General features: G+C 43.2%; 1 protein-coding gene across 2 annotated transcripts in view; it reads right to left on the bottom strand.

Moving 5' to 3' along the window:
* Window positions 1-580: 580 nt before the first annotated feature.
* Window positions 581-18,513, bottom strand: part of ssbp4 (single stranded DNA binding protein 4) — a gene marked incomplete in the record, with an annotated part of 67,311 nt that continues 49,378 nt past the window's right edge. The window contains 12 exon segments of one of the 2 annotated variants that reach the window (XM_062395125.1): window positions 581-3,604; window positions 4,905-5,006; window positions 5,093-5,121; window positions 5,504-5,582; window positions 5,725-5,795; window positions 7,314-7,368; window positions 7,502-7,537; window positions 7,629-7,674; window positions 8,161-8,225; window positions 9,350-9,417; window positions 9,557-9,683; window positions 12,520-12,603. In XM_062395125.1, the coding sequence (XP_062251109.1) occupies window positions 3,575-3,604; window positions 4,905-5,006; window positions 5,093-5,121; window positions 5,504-5,582; window positions 5,725-5,795; window positions 7,314-7,368; window positions 7,502-7,537; window positions 7,629-7,674; window positions 8,161-8,225; window positions 9,350-9,417; window positions 9,557-9,683; window positions 12,520-12,603 (792 nt within the window). 2 annotated transcript variants of the gene reach the window in all.

Below are 18,513 nucleotides of genomic sequence, written 5' to 3'. Positions count from 1 at the left end.
TTGTCTGGTCGTGATACACCTGAGTATCGATGTTTGTGAAGATCGGTACAGGGGTCTCGGGGGCACCGTTGAGCCATTTTGCCACAACCCCTTGAAAACTGAATTTTTTTTAAAGAATTTGAGCATGTTAAAGCCTTCAAAAGCCAAATCATTTGCCTGAAAAATAATAATAATAATTATCCTTACAATTTCAATAGGGCCTCACTGTCTGTCAGTGCCTGTCAGTGCTCGGGCCATAAAAAATGCACTCCAATCCTTTCCAGGTATGTAGCTGCAGCAAGTCATTCCATAATAACACTTGTGTCATTGGCAGAAGCTGTCAACTTCATAAATGCACGCAGATAATAGTTATTATTGATTTGTAAAATAGTTTGAGTCTTGATATAGCCTAAGGGAAATCAAAGTATTGTCACAGTTTAAAAATTTGGAAAATTATGCCTCCATTAGAAATTATTTTTTATAGTTGAACACGACTGAAGTGATCACTTGTTACATTGTATAAAACTTATCTGTGTGCCCTGCCTAGATCAGGGCCTTAAAGCTGAACAAGAATTCAGGGGAAGACATTCAAACAACAAGGAAAAATCAAATGACATTTATTATTGATGCATTGTTTCTTTTTTGATAAGCAAATCATCTGTTTTTCTTTCAGTCTAAAGAAACTTTACAATATAAAGAAACATACAAAGAACATCTTTATTACCTACACAAGACACCTAAGTCCCTAAGACAAGATTTTGAACTATCCTACCATGAAATACAAAGCAAACCCAAGAGACAGACTGCTTCATATTGAATACTGCCGTGTCATCAGAAAGGACCATGAACGGTACAGGAGCATCATTTATATTCCCTTCCCCCACCCCACCCCACCCGACCAGCAAATCTTCCTAATGGTACAGTATTATACATCACAATAGAAGTACAGAGATGGCCAACGATCGATATACACAGAGGACTGAGAGAGGATCAGTGAGAGAGCTTCAATCTATACGAAGCTATCACGGGAGCAAATAGCAAAGGACACAGTATTACTTTTTTCTTTTTAAATCTATTGTAAATTTAAAATGAGGTTCTCTTAAGTGTTTTTCTCCTTTCCAAAAGTTCTTAAATTGATAAAAATCCTTCATATTAAAAACTGCAATATGAGGTCGCATGTTTATTCTCGTGAGAAGACGCCCTTTAGAAAAACGATTCCGATCAATCGCAGCCAATATTAACATTTAAACTGAAGCGTACGGAGACGAGGGCAGAGCGAGGACGCCGCAGCTCATTTGCTTCACTCTGTCCTGTCCTCTCTCTGTCCTATCTTCCCCCCAACCAAACAAGTCTTTAGCATACAGTCTGCATTTATTGTGTTACTGTCTATACATTTCTTAAAATGGAAATTTAGCCACGCGAGCCAAATCGCCACCGCATCTGATCTCTGTGAAAAACATGGACAGTTTTATTTATAATTTACTTTCAGCTGTATTCATTGGTAGTGACTGACATATCAAAACATGTCAATGATATCAAAATGCATTATACAGTATTTACAGAAAAAGAGAACGTAAAGAGAAAGGGAGAGAGGTTTTGAGGGAGTGAGGGATGGGAGGAAAGAGGAAAAGAAGGCAGGTGTGTGTCACTAAATTGAAGGAACACTGGAGAGAGTTCCCGGGCCACTGACAGCCAAAAACCTGGAGACCACCCTGTTGAAGTCTGGGTTCAATCTGTTCACGCTGATATCAGAAAATTGATAAGCACACCCCCATCACCCATAGAGGCTACACTGGTTGTTTAGTTATTGTTGGTTTGAACACAGTATGTGTTCCTTGAAACAGTGAGTTTATCAGGCCAAGAGTACAACACAAACAGAAAGTAACAAATTAAATAGTGAAACATGTAGCTAGGCTTCTCTTTGTGTGCAGATTTTATGGGCTTTAAGTTTCTTTTCTTTTCCTAAATTATATACATTTAAAAAAAAAAAAAAAAATCCACAAAAAATAGAAATAAATCCACCACAACAGTATCTGATAATTGTTCCTCTTCTTTAGAATAATGTGGCAGAATGGCCTGTTAACACCCGTAGGTACATCCTTCTGCTCCAATCAGCAGCTCTGCTACAGCCGTCCAATCCTCGGCATCCATTATCCGACACGTAAGAGACTCGCTGAGGGAACAGGTCGGTGGAGCTCCGAAGAGACGGTTATTTAGCCTGGGTTCAGAAAGTGGATCATAAGGGATCTGCAAGTTCAACCCAGACTCAAAGCATGAAAGCCTCATGATTATCTCCCTGACAGTCCAGAAAAAAACTGAGAGGAGACCAGAATGAGTCCTGGGAGGAGGACAGTGCCACTCGAACGAGTCCACATTAAATGGCTGAAATCAATTGACGTAATGAAGGGGGAAGAAACCAAATTTCAGGATTCACAGACAACTTGTAATTAACAAATAATAAAACAGCCACAATACAAGCTATTGTTGTATTTACAGACGAGACGAAATCCACAGAGGAGACGAGAGGATCCACAAAATGCTGCCACCTGTCAACAGACACCTTGAACCAGAAAACAGCAATTTGTTGTGATTGTGTGGAGCGTTTTAGCTGGGATACACAAACTTCTGAATTATAATCAATTATTACAATCTCTCTTGGTTTCATAGTTTATGGAAAATGCTGCTACAAATATCTGGAAGGCAAAGACACAAGCTACAAGTTCGGAAGGAACTTTAAAAGGACAGGTTCGTCAAATGAGACGGTGACAAAAAAACAAACAACAAATAACCTAAAATCATGTAAACAGAAAATCATTGTGCATTTTTTCGAGTGTGTGCTTATTCTGTCATTGTTGATGCTGCTGCTGAGATAAAATGTGCCCTTTACAGGAAATCATAACTACATTAGTAGGATAATAATCAATTATGAAAATTATAACAATTATATTATCATCATCAACAACAAACAAAAAAATACAAACACTTAATGAAAACCATTCTTGCCCCAAAATAACAACATCAGTTCATCTTTTTTCTTTTTCTTTTTTAGTATCATTCAAGCCACAGGAGTTTTTGCACGAGGGTTTACGCCCCCGCCCTGTCAGTCAACTACTGCATGCCCTCATAAGAGATGATCAGCATGATTTAATAGAGTGGTGGTCGATGCAATGGGGGCATCTTGATTGGGCTGTCATGACACCCATAGGGGCAGGCTTTGCGATTGGGAAAGATGGGCTCGGAGCAGGTTGAGCTATCACTGTCCAAGGGCCCCTCGCTGGGCCCGGCAGACGAGGAGAAGCGGAGAGGAGACCCTTCATGTTGCTTGGACGCCGTTTTCATGTTCTCACACCCATTTTGCAGGCGTTGGGATGGGGGGCCTTATGGGGAGTCCTGCTTTCCAGGGGTATCCTCAGGTGCTGTGTGGCGCAGCACACCGTCCACAAGGAGGAGGAGGAGGAGGAAGAAGAGGAGGAGATGGGATGGGATGGTGGGAGAAAGGAAGGTAATGCAAGATGCACCGGGCAGACGGGAGAGGGAGATTGGGATAAGGGGGAGATGAAAAAGAAATAAAATAAAATAAAATAAAAAATAAAAATCACACACTCATCGTCATGTTGGGTGAATACTGTAAAAAGAGAGAGAAAACAGAGGGAGGGGAGAAAAGATAAGCCAAAACTATATTAAACCTCGTTCACTACCCAGTTACAGATGAAAGCATGAACCTCTAACTAAACTAGATGCCATGTCCAGTATCAGCAGCCATGACACTAAACAAACAACTAACCAAATTGCTAATTTACGGTCTATGTCAGTAAACCAGCAGCAAGCAGAGCAGAGTCCAGCCCAAGGAGAAAATGTTAGGGGGTTTCAGATCACAGTGAAGATACTGTGGCAAAATGTCAGTCTCACATTAATCACTATATGACAATCTCTCCATGCGTCAGAGAAAGCATATGATGTGGTTCTCTTCCATGCTCGTGTGCATGCATGTTGTTGTACTGGAGTTAGGTGAAGCTGGGAACACGACACTACGCGACTGACCATGGTACCGAATTCAGCCACAGAAGCTGATTTAAAGATTGGATTTTGTGCGTTAAATTAACGTTAACATAATTAAGACCTGCCTTAACATATTTAAGACCTAGAACATCATATTTTTTACATATTTAAGACTATTCAAATGTTTTCCATGGTACTTCCTTAGTTTCCACGGTAACAATCGTTACCACTTGCTGACCAGTGGCACCAAACGACAAAAAGGAAATATGTCGGATAATCTATTTGATTTCCTGAGCACGGCCTCTCAGCTCTGCTACAGATCTGCACTGAGGGGAGATTTTTGAGCTACCAAAAGATTTTGTATCACAAACACACAAATATTTGCTAAATCGCCAAAGAAAGATGACCTTGTCACTGTAGACTGTTTTCTAAGGTTTAATATTTTCTAATGTAGTCAAAAGAAGAAGTGGTTCAACACAGCTGCTCAGTCAGCTGTTCTTACTTTAGTTTGAAGTATGCCTTCATTTACCCAGAATACTGGCAAATTAGTCTCATTTACGAGAGTCAAGAACCAGACAGCTTAGTGCAAAGGATAAATGGAGGATTTGATCTTGGTCGGATGCCTTTTAGATTGATGTGAGTCATATTCAAAGTCTAGTTTTGTGAAACCAGACCCACCACAGACAGTTGGCACACAATGCAGTGGTTTTGGATTTAATTTTTGAGCCATCACAACTTTATCAAGTATATTGATTCCTTGTGAGTGGATAAATCTGAATGTGCTGCTTGATACAAGTGGACATTTTTGCAGATACTCTAATCTGCATAAGTAAGTGACTCAATGCTGTATGTGACTCTCTGCCTCGTCACAGTTAGATAGCATATTCTCTGTTTGTTCCCAGCTTATAATGTTTGTTGACACTCACACTTTCACTTTGGAATGGGTTTAAAAAGTTGCCTGCCATCTCGCCGTCATCCCGCGGAGTGCCGGGGGGATTGTTCATGCCTGCCATGTTGTTGGGAGAATTCTACAACATGGGAAACAAACCAATAAGAAACCAGGACTCACAAACAACCGCACAAATAAGACGGCAAATCGGTTAGTTGGTCTTACCTTTGGCAACCCATCCATGTCACCGGAGCCTGTGGTGAGACAATAAAACAAGAGGAACCTGAGTGATTGTAACCGTTAGCAGATCCTCAGCTGCTAATTTAACATCACTCCAGGATATCCAGTGCAAACAGAAAGACCAGGCCCTCTCACTGCTAATGGCCTTTAATTGAGCCATTTGTTTCAGATACAGATGAGCAACAACTCGGCCGGCTTCACTGGCCACGTCTCACCCATCTGCAGGATCAATTGCCCTCCTCACTGCCCCACTAATCTGTTTTAGCTGTGATCAATACTAAGAGGAGCGAGAACACTTCCTCCGTCAGTCACAGGGGGGAAGAGTCTTACTTCCAAAGGCCTCTGAACAAACTCTGTACAGGCTACACACACTGGACATTATATTCAACTACTCACCTAGTGACCCGTTCATATGATGCTGCTCCATACCACCCATTCCACCCATTGGCCCATCAGGACCCGGTCCCATCGGGAACTATTCAAATAACAAGAAAATTCACGGAGGTCATTTATTTTTGCTTTTTTCATGCTTGGAAATGAATTAGAAATAAATGTACATATACAAAAACTGAAGCAATTAATTATGATTCAAAACTGATCAAACCCATGTGACTCACATTAGGTCTATTTCCACCAGGGCCGATGGGGTTCATCATTGTGTAGATGTTTTCACTCGAGTTTGTTGAATCTATGAAGAGAAAATGATTGGATGTTTAACATCAGGCGAATGTAACATATCTTGTTCCAGAAATACTTATATTGATCTCTGTCTGTATCCAATTGGTCTAAAAATGTCAAACAATCCAGTTGGTTCAGGGGAAATGAGAAATAATGAGCTGAGGCCACTGGAGGGGCGCTGTCTTTCACTGTGTCTGACATTGTTTCAGTGTAATTTTGTAGTTTGTTTATTTTACAGCTGGACAGAACCCAGAAATTATCTCTTTTTTTTTGGCAGAACAGGACAGAGAACAACTGTATGTTACTTTAAGTGCCAGGACAAAATGATGGGGAATGTAACTCTCAGTCCATCTCCAAAACAATAAGACCAAGTTAGCAAACAGTGCATGTTGGGTCACTCCTCATGTGTCTGTGCTCAAGATTATAAGAGGGACGAGTCGTCCTTGATCAGGCATTAAAGGTAGTAAGTTGAGAAGAAGACCTGGTATTACCATCACAATCACAAATGATGGTCGTGTTTATTTGCACATAGAGCGGAGAAGTGAGATCTGATCACAAGTGGTCACAGGAGACACATTCAGGGCACATTTTAATGTTCGGTGTGAACAGATGAATTTAACCCAGACCACGTTGGTGATTGGCTCTCTCAGGACACATGTTAATACCAGGTCTGAACAGAGCCGCAGAGAAAAAGCAGGAAAGAAAGAGGACTAAGAAATTGAAAGAAGAGAGATAGATAGATGTAGCATGTGCAAAGTGGTGGAGAGAAGTTGCCTGTTAGATTCCCTGAATGTACTTGTTATGTCGTGACTGGACTGGAGGGGGGGGGGGGGGGCAATACTGAGTAGGAGGTGTGCATTTTTGGTGTGTGTCTGTGTGTGTGCGCGCAGAGTCTTGGCGCCTGCAGTGGAAATATGTTTTCCTCTCCCGGTGTACGTGTGAGCAGCAGCGTTTTGTGCAAAAAGGTTGCCGCGGTAACGGATCACAATAGAGGTACGTATATAAATAATAAATAGTGGAGACAAAAAGAAGCTCTCCGCAGGCCGACAGGAACAGAACGTCTACAGGCGATCTGCCCACAGCGCTTTGTTAGCAGCGACTCCTCCACAGGGACATGAGAGTGACGGGTCAACGCAGAGACAGATCAGCTGATCGCCGACAGACATGCCTCTGCTTCTCTTTCATGCTGTAACTGTCTTCACTGTGAAACCATGTTTTGCAGAATGTCCCTTAAGCGGAAAATAGTAGCAAAAAATCTGATACCAAATCAAAACTTTCCATGCATGTCACATACTGAATAACGTCACATTCAGTGAAATATTTTACCTTTATTTTATGTTTTAAACTCTGAAAAATATTCCTAAAGGCTCAGTTCCTGCAGTATTTAAAGCCCTATTTCTGCCTGTCTCCCAAAGAGAGACGTGTCTCTGACAGCGACCAGGTTTGATGTTTCTGAGAGAGAGCACTTCTTTCATTGAGCGGCGGATAAAAGCAGAAGTCAGAAGGGAAAGTGAAGTGTGTAACTCACCTCCGGGGCTAGGCATGATGGGAGTTCCTGGTGGGCCGCCTCCCCCTGGAGGGCCCTGAGGGGTGAAGAAGCGAGAGGAAAAGGAGAGAAGTGAGCGCTGAGTGCATGTAGATGGCAGCGTGACTGTGAGATATCATGGCGTGATAGGTAATTTATGGCATGTGGTTGGACACGATTCCAATACTTACCACGTAGTTGCCTGGAGATGAAGATGAATATGCTATCTGTGGATAGAGCAGATGAAACAAAACATGAGACACGGTTACTGTCAACACAGTCATACGGACGACTAAGACGTGAGAGAGCGCGACTCACTGAGTTTGAGTTGGGGTTCGGCCACGGACCTCTTCCACCAGGACCCCTGGAAATGCAGACACAGGGAGAAATGAGAAGCTGGTACTAGAGTGCAGCTCGGGCCACGATCTTCTCACCGAGTCCGACCCAAACACGAAAAGCATTCTGTTTCTCTGTGTCCCAACCTGAGCTTTATGGTTTCCCTAATTACAGTTATCATGTCCCCTTGAGCCTTTTCTGTTATGAGAAACATTTAGAGTAAAATAAGCTGTCAACGCCGTGACAATTAACCTTAACACTGCAGGAAAAAAAGGTTTGTGGTGTCACAAACCAAAAGAACCAATCCTGTCAACTTGTGGGTGAGGCTCAGTGGCTGGAAAAGGCTCCTAAGCTGCAGGTGAGCTTTGAGGGTTTGGAGTATGTTATTTTGTCTAATAAGCTACTGGAGTGAGACTTCAACAATAGATACAAAAAAAAAAAAAAACTAAAACAGGCTCATCTCTGTGACTAACATTTGTCAAATATCATAGAAATGTGTTTTGAGTCTACTAACATGTTCATGCCGGGCATCCCTGGCCCCATGGAGTTCGGAGGGGGCCTCATCCCTCCACCGTAGTTCTGCAGAAGAGAGGAAGACACAGTCAGTGCACCTGCTCCCTCTAAATGTTTGAATCTTAATGAAGGTCAGTGGTGATCATGTCTCCCACTAACTAGTGTTTAATTATGCGCGTGTGGGTTGGCTGGAGTGGGCTGTGTGTGACGGTGGACAGCTGTGTGTGTGTGTGTGTGTGTGTGTGTGTGTGTGTGCGCACGTCTGTATATGTTGTGTGTTTCTGCATGTGTGTCTCTATGTGTTCTTGCTCCCCTCTGTGTGTTTGTTTTCATCGCTGCCCAGCAGGCGGGTTTGGCTGGTGCTACATGCCTGAACTTGGGTGTGTGTCAGTGTGAGAGAGACAGAGAGTATGGGGGCAGGCCAGAGAGCAGCTCCACTAAGAGGAAGAGTTTTGTTCAGCAGACGATTACACTTGTCGAGCAGATGTCACACCAGCTGCTGGTGCACTAACTGCCAAAGTCACCGTGCCAGGGTGGCACAGAGAGGGGCCGGGGGGCACAGGGAGAGAGAGTGTGTGCGTGTGTGTGTGTCTTTGTGCGAGGTGATGTTGGAGCAGGAGGTGGTCGGGTGCAGAATGAAGCAGCTGTCTGGCGATGGTGATTCAAATGGAGCTGTTGTTTAAGCATCTCATGTACACCCTGAATCGCATTGACGATGATCAAATCGATAAAAGGAACGCAGCAGTGGTCAGACTGTGCTGGTGGCGGATCACTCAGTCTGAGTCTGTCACACTAGGTGGGAGACGGCAGGATTTCACATGAAGAACTGGCGTTGGCTCTGGTCTCAGCCAAGCTTATCATCAAAGCGCTCCTGACATTTAAAGGCAAAAAGTTACGAGCCTGGCACAACCAAGACTTCTCCTCAGCAGAGGAGACGGATCATGCGCATGCAGTTTATAGGCTGCTGGTTGGACAATATAGCTGCTTTTATGGCGCCTCTGAATGACGGGTAACCAAACATTGGGTTTGTTCATAAACTGTCAATGACCAGATCTGTGTGTGCGGCAGCTGCAGAGTGAGTGCAGTGGGTTGGAAACAATAAAGGACACAAGCCAGTGTCACGACTCGCTGTATTCTCACACCTCTTTGTGTTATAATCTGTACGAGTGAGTCATCTGACTGGTGCTTACCTGGGGACCCATCCCTCCCATGCCTCGGGGGGGATTCATTCTCATTGGACCTCCCATGTTTGGATGTCCTGTGGTGAGACATGGAGAGCAGCTTGTTAGCACGACAGCACTATTTACATCAGCAATGATTGTACAGCTCGCTCAGAGACCGGCATGAGACTGCACAAGTGCAGCTTCTCTGAAACAACACTGCATGTTGTACTTTACCTTGAGGTCTGGTGGGGTCCAGGCTGTTTGGCAGGAGAGGCTGTGACCCGGGGATGCCCCCAGGAGGCTGATTTGGCATACGGAGGGCGGGCCTGGGGCCACCTGGGTACCGTGGAGACATGAATGGCTGCAGGAAGGACAGGGAGAGGATGATCATTAGTTATTATTACCTCCACTAAAGAGGTCATGGTTTCGTCACCTTTTATTTGTCTGTTAGTTTGCAGCATACACAAAACCACTGGATGCATTACCAAGAAACTTAGTGGAAAGTATTAAGTCCGTTTCTTTTTAAGATACAGTTTTTTTTAAATTTTTAACAAATATTTCAAAGGAATATTAAATGGATCTTGGTGAAAAACATATTACGGGACTGAGTGTAGGAAATTTGGTGAAACTATTGGTCCTTGGCTATGGTATGCACTCTTCTGAGTTCTATTTATTTCTGTAATTAGTTAAGGATGAAATACTTCTTGACAAACAGGCCTTATAATATCACAGATGTATTTGCTCTTCCAACTTTCTACACTAGGGTTATGTCCACAAAACCATGCAAAAGATTTCCTTTACTTAGCATGACATTTTGCATCTCATTAATGAAAACAGAAGCCAGAACCAATGAACTCAATAACAAATACTGTAACGTCAGAATTGTCTTTAAACATTTTGATTATGAAGAATCTAAAGATGATGTAATCTACATCAATTGCTCATCTGAAGTGCATACAAATTTAATGAAGTACGGTTCAGAAATGCATAAAGATATATAGACAATATCTATTTATAGAGACGTGTGTAAAGTCGATACCACATCTGAGTAAATTATATAGAAACAAAATAATGCACAAAATAAAAGATACACAAAGCACCACAGAGTATGTTTTTCAGTATACCACTGTTATTATCAAATTCAAGCTTCATAACATCACACATAATGTACATCTGCACTTTGCTCTTTAGTGTTTTAACATGGACAAATATTAATTTAGTTTTTTCATGGATCTTCTATATTTAGGCGGTTTTGAACAGGTAAATACTAATGATATTAGTTTCCTTAATAAAACCTGTACCTGCAAAACCAAATCTGTCCAAACACAGAAAACCTTATTTAATAAATGGCTCACTGCATCTAACCTGACCCCTCTTGGTGTGTTATTATTGTGGACCGGCAGGGGGAGCTATTGTGTTGAAGAATAATGCACTGTTACAGTTTTGTCAAAAGAGGGGGCTTGCTAAGTTTTGCTAAGACCTCAGGTGGTAAAATCCATTAGGGTGAAGGTAAAAAAGACAGATAAGAGGGGGAACACATGAAGGATGGAAACTTTTCCTGGAAAAAACAATGTGGGAGCACAGGAGGGAGGTGGAGCAGAAAAGATGAGAGAAACATGACAGTTGGATGGAAGAAGGAGTACGAGTAGGAGCTGTTCTGCTTCTTGAACGTTTCCCTGTTTTGTGCTGCTGCCCGTTTCCCCACAGCGTGTGTGTGCATGTGTGTCACCAGACAGCAGTGCTACAAAAATACAGCCTGCATGGATGGTTTGATTCCAAACTGCAAGAAACTGAAGACGCCACCGAGACAGATGTTTGAGAACGGAGAGGGGACAAGAACAGGCTGGCCGGGACACAGTTAGTGCCAGAGCACAACCGGTGAATAATGTAAAGCGCCCCGGACAGATGGTTTTCACATTTACCTGTGAGAGTGCGCTGCCGCAACTACAAATGCCCACAGCCGCGGAGCCATATTTCTCTGTCAGACGATGAAATTTAATTGCAAAAGTCAATGCAAATATTTTAGTATCAAGGGGAAACATGCTGATTTGAATGTGGATTGGGTGAGAGCTGTGTGCTTTTGTCACGGAGCATGAACAGCAGAATAATGCTTGTGTTGTTATCTTCGCTTGGTGGTAAGCACAGCACAAATAGATGACAAGATGAGACTGGTTTTCACTGGTAATTATAGACTCTCTGTAATGTTCTGGACAGGTTAAGATAATGACAAGGAAATGAATGTAAGTCTATGAAAAGTGTCTGAAGGTGACCTATGACAGAGTGTGTGTGCATAAGTGGAGAACAAGTTATATAATTGTAGTTACCCCTTGGGGTGAGATTGGAGAGGAGACTTACTACTGTTTTCTTCTCTTTCTCTCTCTCTCTCTCTCTCTCTCTCTCTCTCTCTCTCTCTCTCTCTCTCTCTCTCTCTCTCTCTCTCTCTCTCTCTCTCTCTCTCTCTCTCTCGACCATGTTATTGTAGTGGGCTTGTGCACAAAGAGCTGCACAGTGTCAGGCTGTGCTGCAATATTAATGGTCTATTGACGGACTATGGGATGGTGAGTGCTGGGCTGAGGGAGAGCCGAGGCCCTCCAGATGCACCTCCGCTCCTTACAGCTGGGCCAACACCGCTAAATTATTCATCCAGCCTACCATCGTGGATGCTGCCTGTCCTGTCTGTTAGCACAACAAGGACCCGTGCGCTGTTTGTACACTGTGAGTGAGTGAGTGAGCAAGTGAGCCTTATGGTTGTGGGAAACGTGTGAATAGATACTCTAGCATCATCGACTTACTGGCATTGACTCCATTTGTTTATTTGTTATAGTTGTTATATTTGTTAATGGGGCCCTATGTTTACAAAATTACACATAGTGAAAGAAAGACCTTTAAGTGGACATTTCATGGACTGTCACAGTTTCCCCATAGGGTTACAATGTAGCCACTACTGCCACTGACAGAGATGATCTACTGGGCTGATTTCAAAAGTTTCTGTAAGTATCATTCATTTATACACCCACATTTATAAACATCAGAATTTCTCTTTAACTATTGTTGTTATTTTCACATTATTATTATTATTATTTTGTTGTGATTGTCTTCAATATTGTATTTGTGCTTTGTAACCAATGTAATAGAAATCGATATGGAGTGAGTGAGAAGGATGGAAGGAAAAGGAGGATGGAACGTTTGGGTCTTACCTGTCCGTGAGGTCCCATCATGGGATTACTGGGGTTGTGTGGGGGAGGCTGTGAGTGAGGGGAAGGCTGAGATCCTGGTGGACCCTGGGGACGAGAGAAAGACAGAGAGATCTCAATCTACTGCACAGATACTGGCGATCTGCTTTAGAAAAAATTAAATTAAACAAATTTACAATATATCCCTTGACAGGGGGAGCACTGGGGTTATTCATTAGAAACACTGTGGGATATGAGATTTAAAAGGAAATTTCTACCACAGTAAAGAAAGGGTAATAATTTGCGGGAGAGATTCATAATTTAATCATTTGTAATTTTTTTAAGTAGTAAGCAGTAGTCCACATACAGTGATTGAAAGCAACATTCGTATGATAGTACATTCTCACATAAATTGAAACCTGCAGTTATACATGTTTCTGACAATATTACTGAAACAAAAGCTTCCATATAAATAACTATTTGCAGTAGTTGTCGTTGAAATGGTTGAAAAAAGTTGCCAGTCCAGCTGAGAATCAATCCCAAACTCCTGCCATCTCTGACTACTTCCTAGCCACAACGAAACACACCACCGGTAACTCAAGTTCAAAACAGCATGACATGATACCTGACTACAGTGACACTGAGGACAGACAAATGCATGGCTGCATGGAAAGATGTAACGACTATCTCACACAAATATTGAGCAGACGTGTGTCATGTGGCAAGAAACCAAAGATCAGTGAGATGACGATGCTGTGTTTTGTCTGCATAGTGTATGAGTGTATTGTACTTTTTATTGTACTTTACTTTTGTACATTAGGGCCGTCCCTTTCAATCAAAATTAAAACCTTAATCGAACATGAGGTGAAAAGTTCATATTAAAAATGTTCAAATTCAAAATATACAGTCAAGAAGCGCCTCAGACCGTTTTAAGTAGTTTGCCTCGTGTTCCAGCAGAGGGCGCTCACCATCAGTTTGACCTGTTGCATGGAGGACGCTAGCTAGCAAAGTTGTTTCATACTGGAAAATCACGAAGTTGGAGCATCGGAGAAGCAGCGAACGAAAGTACACTGGGTTCTACATCGTAGACAGCAAGCTAACAAATCAAGATAAGGCTGTTTGTTGACTTTGTACCATGAAACAACGTTTTTCAACAAATCTGTTGGTTCATCTGTTAGCATTCGACCCGGGAGTCAGACAGACAAGCAGAGCGCGAGCCATTGGATTGCATTCGTACAGAATGCATCACGGCAAATCCATTCGACCTAGACATTTTTAGAAAAACAGCACTAACGAACTCTGGTAAATTACTCTATCATACAATATATCTGCCCCCTATTGGTCAGCGTCACTTAATGCAGCTATAATTGGTATTCAGGGAGTAAATGCAGCATGTCCAGACACAATATCTCTTCTGATACATCAATAAGGAGTGGATATTAAACGTTTTTTCACTGACATTTGCAGACGCTCACATTGATTTCCATGGGCAGGAATTGTTCATTTTCCAGATGAGGTCTGATCAATGCAGGAGGTGGACTTTAATCAAAGTTCGGTTACAATTGTGTAGTTACGACAAAGTATATTTCAGGTTGTTTTCCTGTCTTGTTTTTTAAATGCTGATGCTCGGTGCTGCTGTCCACCAATGGAAGCTTCATCCTGCTGCTGGTTTTCCCTCCACAGAGAAGGGCCAAATATTTGAGCCCAATCAATTACAGCACAACACAGAGAAATGCGACCCAGGCTGAAAATAACAGAAATTATTCTGTAATTTAAATGCACTCAGACTGTCACTGGTATGTGAACCGCAATTTCAGTATGTGGGTAAATGGACCCTTTCCTGAGTCCCTCCAAACAAACAGTGGTGATTACATTCAAGTTAATTCAATATCAGAGGAGTATGTGACCTCTGACCTCTGTCCCTTCCTACAGTAGCCTCACATGACTCCAGCTGCAGCAGTCGCTCCAGCAGAGATCTACCTGAACATCACTACAGAGGGAAGAGGACAACCCACTGTCAGACCAGGCTTATCTACGAGTCTGTCAGCGCCTCCGCCAGGTACTCTGCTATAGTGTCACATTACAGATAGGTGTGTGTGTATGTGTGTGTGTGTGTGTGTGTGTGTGTGTGTGGTGCAACCAAGATAGTGACAACTGTGAATATGAGATCTGTCTTTTCTTTTCACAGGTGACATCAGGACTGACTTCTCTCAGGTGCTGAATACGTGTGTGTGTTTGTGTGTGTGTGTGTTGGTTTGTATATGTTTGTGTTTGTACAATGTGTGTGTGTTGACCAAGTGTTCTGCTTCTACAGATGTGGATCTAGCATCACAGGGAAAAACTCAGGGATTAAGGGTTTACCAGTGTGCAATAACCTGACATGCACATACACACACACACACACACACACACACACACACACACACACACGCACACACACACACACACACACACACACATACACACACACACACACACACACACACACAGTTTTTATGAGTAACGTGGAAGGAATCCTAACCTAAAATACAATGACAAAGACATGCTTGACAACGAAGACTCCTCCACAAACACACACGCAGACACACACACGCTCTTATAAAACATGCGTTCATACTTTTGCATGCATTCCCGAGATATTCCTGTTGCTAAGATAGATCAGCAAGGGACAACATTTTTTTGGAGTCTCTTACTCATGATGGCCAAACATTTTTTTTTTTTAATACTTAAATAAATAATAATTTGTTGAGTTAATTGTCCCCTTTAATTTCCTCATTAATTATTTCCGCAATAAAACAAATATCACTGCACAACAGTCTAGACCTCCTCACCTGAGCGCATCATATTTCATGCAGGCAGCAGCTGCTCGGATACAGTCATCTCTCTTGCGTCACACACTCTCACGCACACCTTCTCACTTTAAATCTCCCTCCCTGCTCGCCCTCTCCCTCATCGTTTCCCACCCTGCCCACTGTGCCGCCTTCCCCCCTGTGTGAGCGCTCTGCTGGCGTGGCTGTGGCGATGGAGCTACAGTGGGAAAATAAACATGCCTGACTGACGGCTTGAAACGAGTGTGTTCCCACAGGCGCAGATACGGAGCAGTGGCGCTGCCAGGTACACTGTATAAGAACACAGGTTTTGGCAGGAGGAAGGAGCTTGTACACACACGTTTAAACACTGCCATTCATGAGTAGAGCACTTATTCATGTAACCCTTTGTCTCCCAAGTGTTGAGGACAGTGGAGGCAGCCAGGTTTGTATGTACTTTATAAACATGGCAGTTAACTTCTCTGCTGCATTGATCTATTCATTAGAGATATTGTCAAGCGACAGCCAGACAACATGCAGCTGGTCAATACTCTATTCACCAGTGTGGAAATGTTGATTTAGTTGCACATACAGTGTTCTCTCCGAGTGCGTTGGCACAGCTGACGTTGGACGTGTGTATCGGTGCCACTGTGGTTGTTCAGCCACTCTCTGTGTGTATGTTTTGGGTGGTTAACACCAGCTGTACTGGCTCGCTTTGACTCTCAGCAGGTTCACACTGGGGCTAATGCAGCGCTAGCTCTGTCTGACCTCAGAGGTTATTGTTGTTGCCAAGCCGCTCTGTGTGTGTGTGTGTCTAACAAGACATCCCTGCGGGGTCTGGCTGCACTGACCCAGCTGCAGCAGTCTGCTTCCCCTCTACACACAAACACACACACACCAGTTTTAGTCAAGAGGACATTGCATTGACCTACATTCATTTTTTCGAAGCCGTATACACTAACTGTGAACATGATCACTACATGACTGAGCCTCGACCCTTATTTTAACCTAATACCCAAAACTCAAGTCTTAACTGTAAAACTTAATAGTTAATCTTTTGGGGACCAGGAATTTCCCCCAAAACGGGAGTCGAGTCCACATAAACTGGCTACAAGAACAGATTTATTTCAGAACACACACACACACACACACACACACACACACACACAAACTCACCCACACTCTCTCACACTCTCTCACACTCACTCACACATGTCTCTTGTTCTTCTCTATAATGTGCCATAATGGAGCACGGCTCCTCAGGCTGGGCCTCCCTGGGCCTTCCTGCTATTACATCTGAATGGGCCAGCATATGGCCTTTATGGCTGCACTGTTCTCTCTACAGGTCCCTGCAGAGAGACGCAGAGACAGAACATTTCAACTGTCACAGAGGTATAACACGGGGCGAGTTTGAAAAGTAGCCTGGTCGGGTTCAGAGTGTGTGCAAGTGTGCGTGTGTGATTGCGTGGTGTTGTTTGTGTGTTTGTGTCAGAGAGAGAGCGGGGGAGAAGGAGGAGGAACATGGGGAGCGTTAAATGAAGCAATTAATAAAATCATTTTCTACCCGGCTAAGGAGATAACAGCTTGGCACAGTACCACAAACCCATCAACACAACCCCCCTTCGCCTCCCCACCACTCATTTCAGCTTAAGGAAGACCCACACCGTTGCCCCTGATGGACCACTAAGAGAGAGAGAGAGAGAGAGAGAGAGAGAGAGAGAGAGAGAGAGAGAGAGAGAGAGATTATGTGTAAAAGACAGAGGGATGGAAGAATATCAGTCACTTGAGTTTTCTCCTCATATTTACCTCTTATACCACTAGAGGGCAGTGTGTAACTGCCATGAAACCACTGGACACACACAAACAGACACACACACACACACACACACACACACACACAAACCCAAGAACACAAAGCAGCCTGCATCACTGAACACAACAAACAAAGCCAGGAGGGACAGCACCACACACACACACGCAATCACACGCACACACACACAAACACACACAAACACACACAAACAGACACATACACACACACACAAACACACACAAACACACACTGACTGCACACTCATTGTCATTCCTTGCTAACATTCCAGAGAGAGCGGCGGTGGCAGCAGTAGGTCTCCTGCTCGCTCACTGTATATAGCTTGGCCACGCGTCAGCTCAGAGATGGGAACACGCTATTCTCTCTGTGGACGCTCATGAAATGCTTACAGTCATAGGATCGTAGCAAATGATTTAAAATATACGTATATACGTCTGTATGTATGAATGTTTTTATGTTTGTGTGTGTGTTTGTGTGTGTGGTCCCCTCTTCCTTAGCTAGGAGGAGCATTCACCTGAAGTTGAGACAGTTCGTATAAAATTCTCCCATCTGCCCCTGAGCAGATAAAACATGCCGTATCAGAAACATGCTGCTGATAGGGATGAAGTATGAGCAGCAGGAGACAAAGGCTACAGTCAAACCACTGTTTAACAGTAGGGACTGTTATCAAACGGGTCTGAACTCAGCCGAATCAGGAGCAACAGGCAGACAATGGACAGAGGAGACATTTGATCTGTGATTACAAGATGTCAGTTAAGGAGAACTGTAGTAGTGTTGTTTTTAGTCACCGTCCTCTCCAGGATGAGCAGTGATGATATGAACATAGCCTTTTCAACAGACGTGAAAAGTTGATCCCTAAGTGTTTGTCTTTTTGTCTGTCCCGTTCAATTTCAGATATGGTAGAAATACAAGTGTGTCACTGAGATTTTTATGCTAAATCTGTGTATGTCTTCGGTCCAGTGGTAAAAAAAGTCACAGTTATGTTTTACTTCTTTGGATTTCAGCTGCAAGCAATAGGTATATTCACTGTTTGGGGCCACAATCCACCAAAGATAATCATCTTTCTGACCCTCACTAAACCAACTGAAGGAACAACACCGACCCTGATCAGAGAGAAAATGTATGTGAGAACGCAAACCAGCGAGTCAGTTGCACTGGCTATTTTGCTGCACTTTTCCTGCCAACTCCCTCAAGCAAAATGTCTGGTTGAGCCCATGCGAGAAAACGGAAGGAAAATGTTCACAAATTCCCGGCCAGCGAGTGTTGATGACACTTTGAACACCTGACAGTCGCGAAAGTGGAAGAGAACATATATCTCAGGATGAAAAACATAGAAGATGGCAGTGAAGATGTCAACTTGGAAAGACAATGAGATGGCAG

This window comes from Platichthys flesus, chromosome 9 (genome assembly GCF_949316205.1).
Source record: "Platichthys flesus chromosome 9, fPlaFle2.1, whole genome shotgun sequence".
Classification (NCBI taxonomy): domain Eukaryota; kingdom Metazoa; phylum Chordata; class Actinopteri; order Pleuronectiformes; family Pleuronectidae; genus Platichthys; species Platichthys flesus.
The sequence above is the reverse complement of the archived record's forward strand: the minus strand, read 5'-3'. Positions and strand labels throughout refer to the sequence as shown.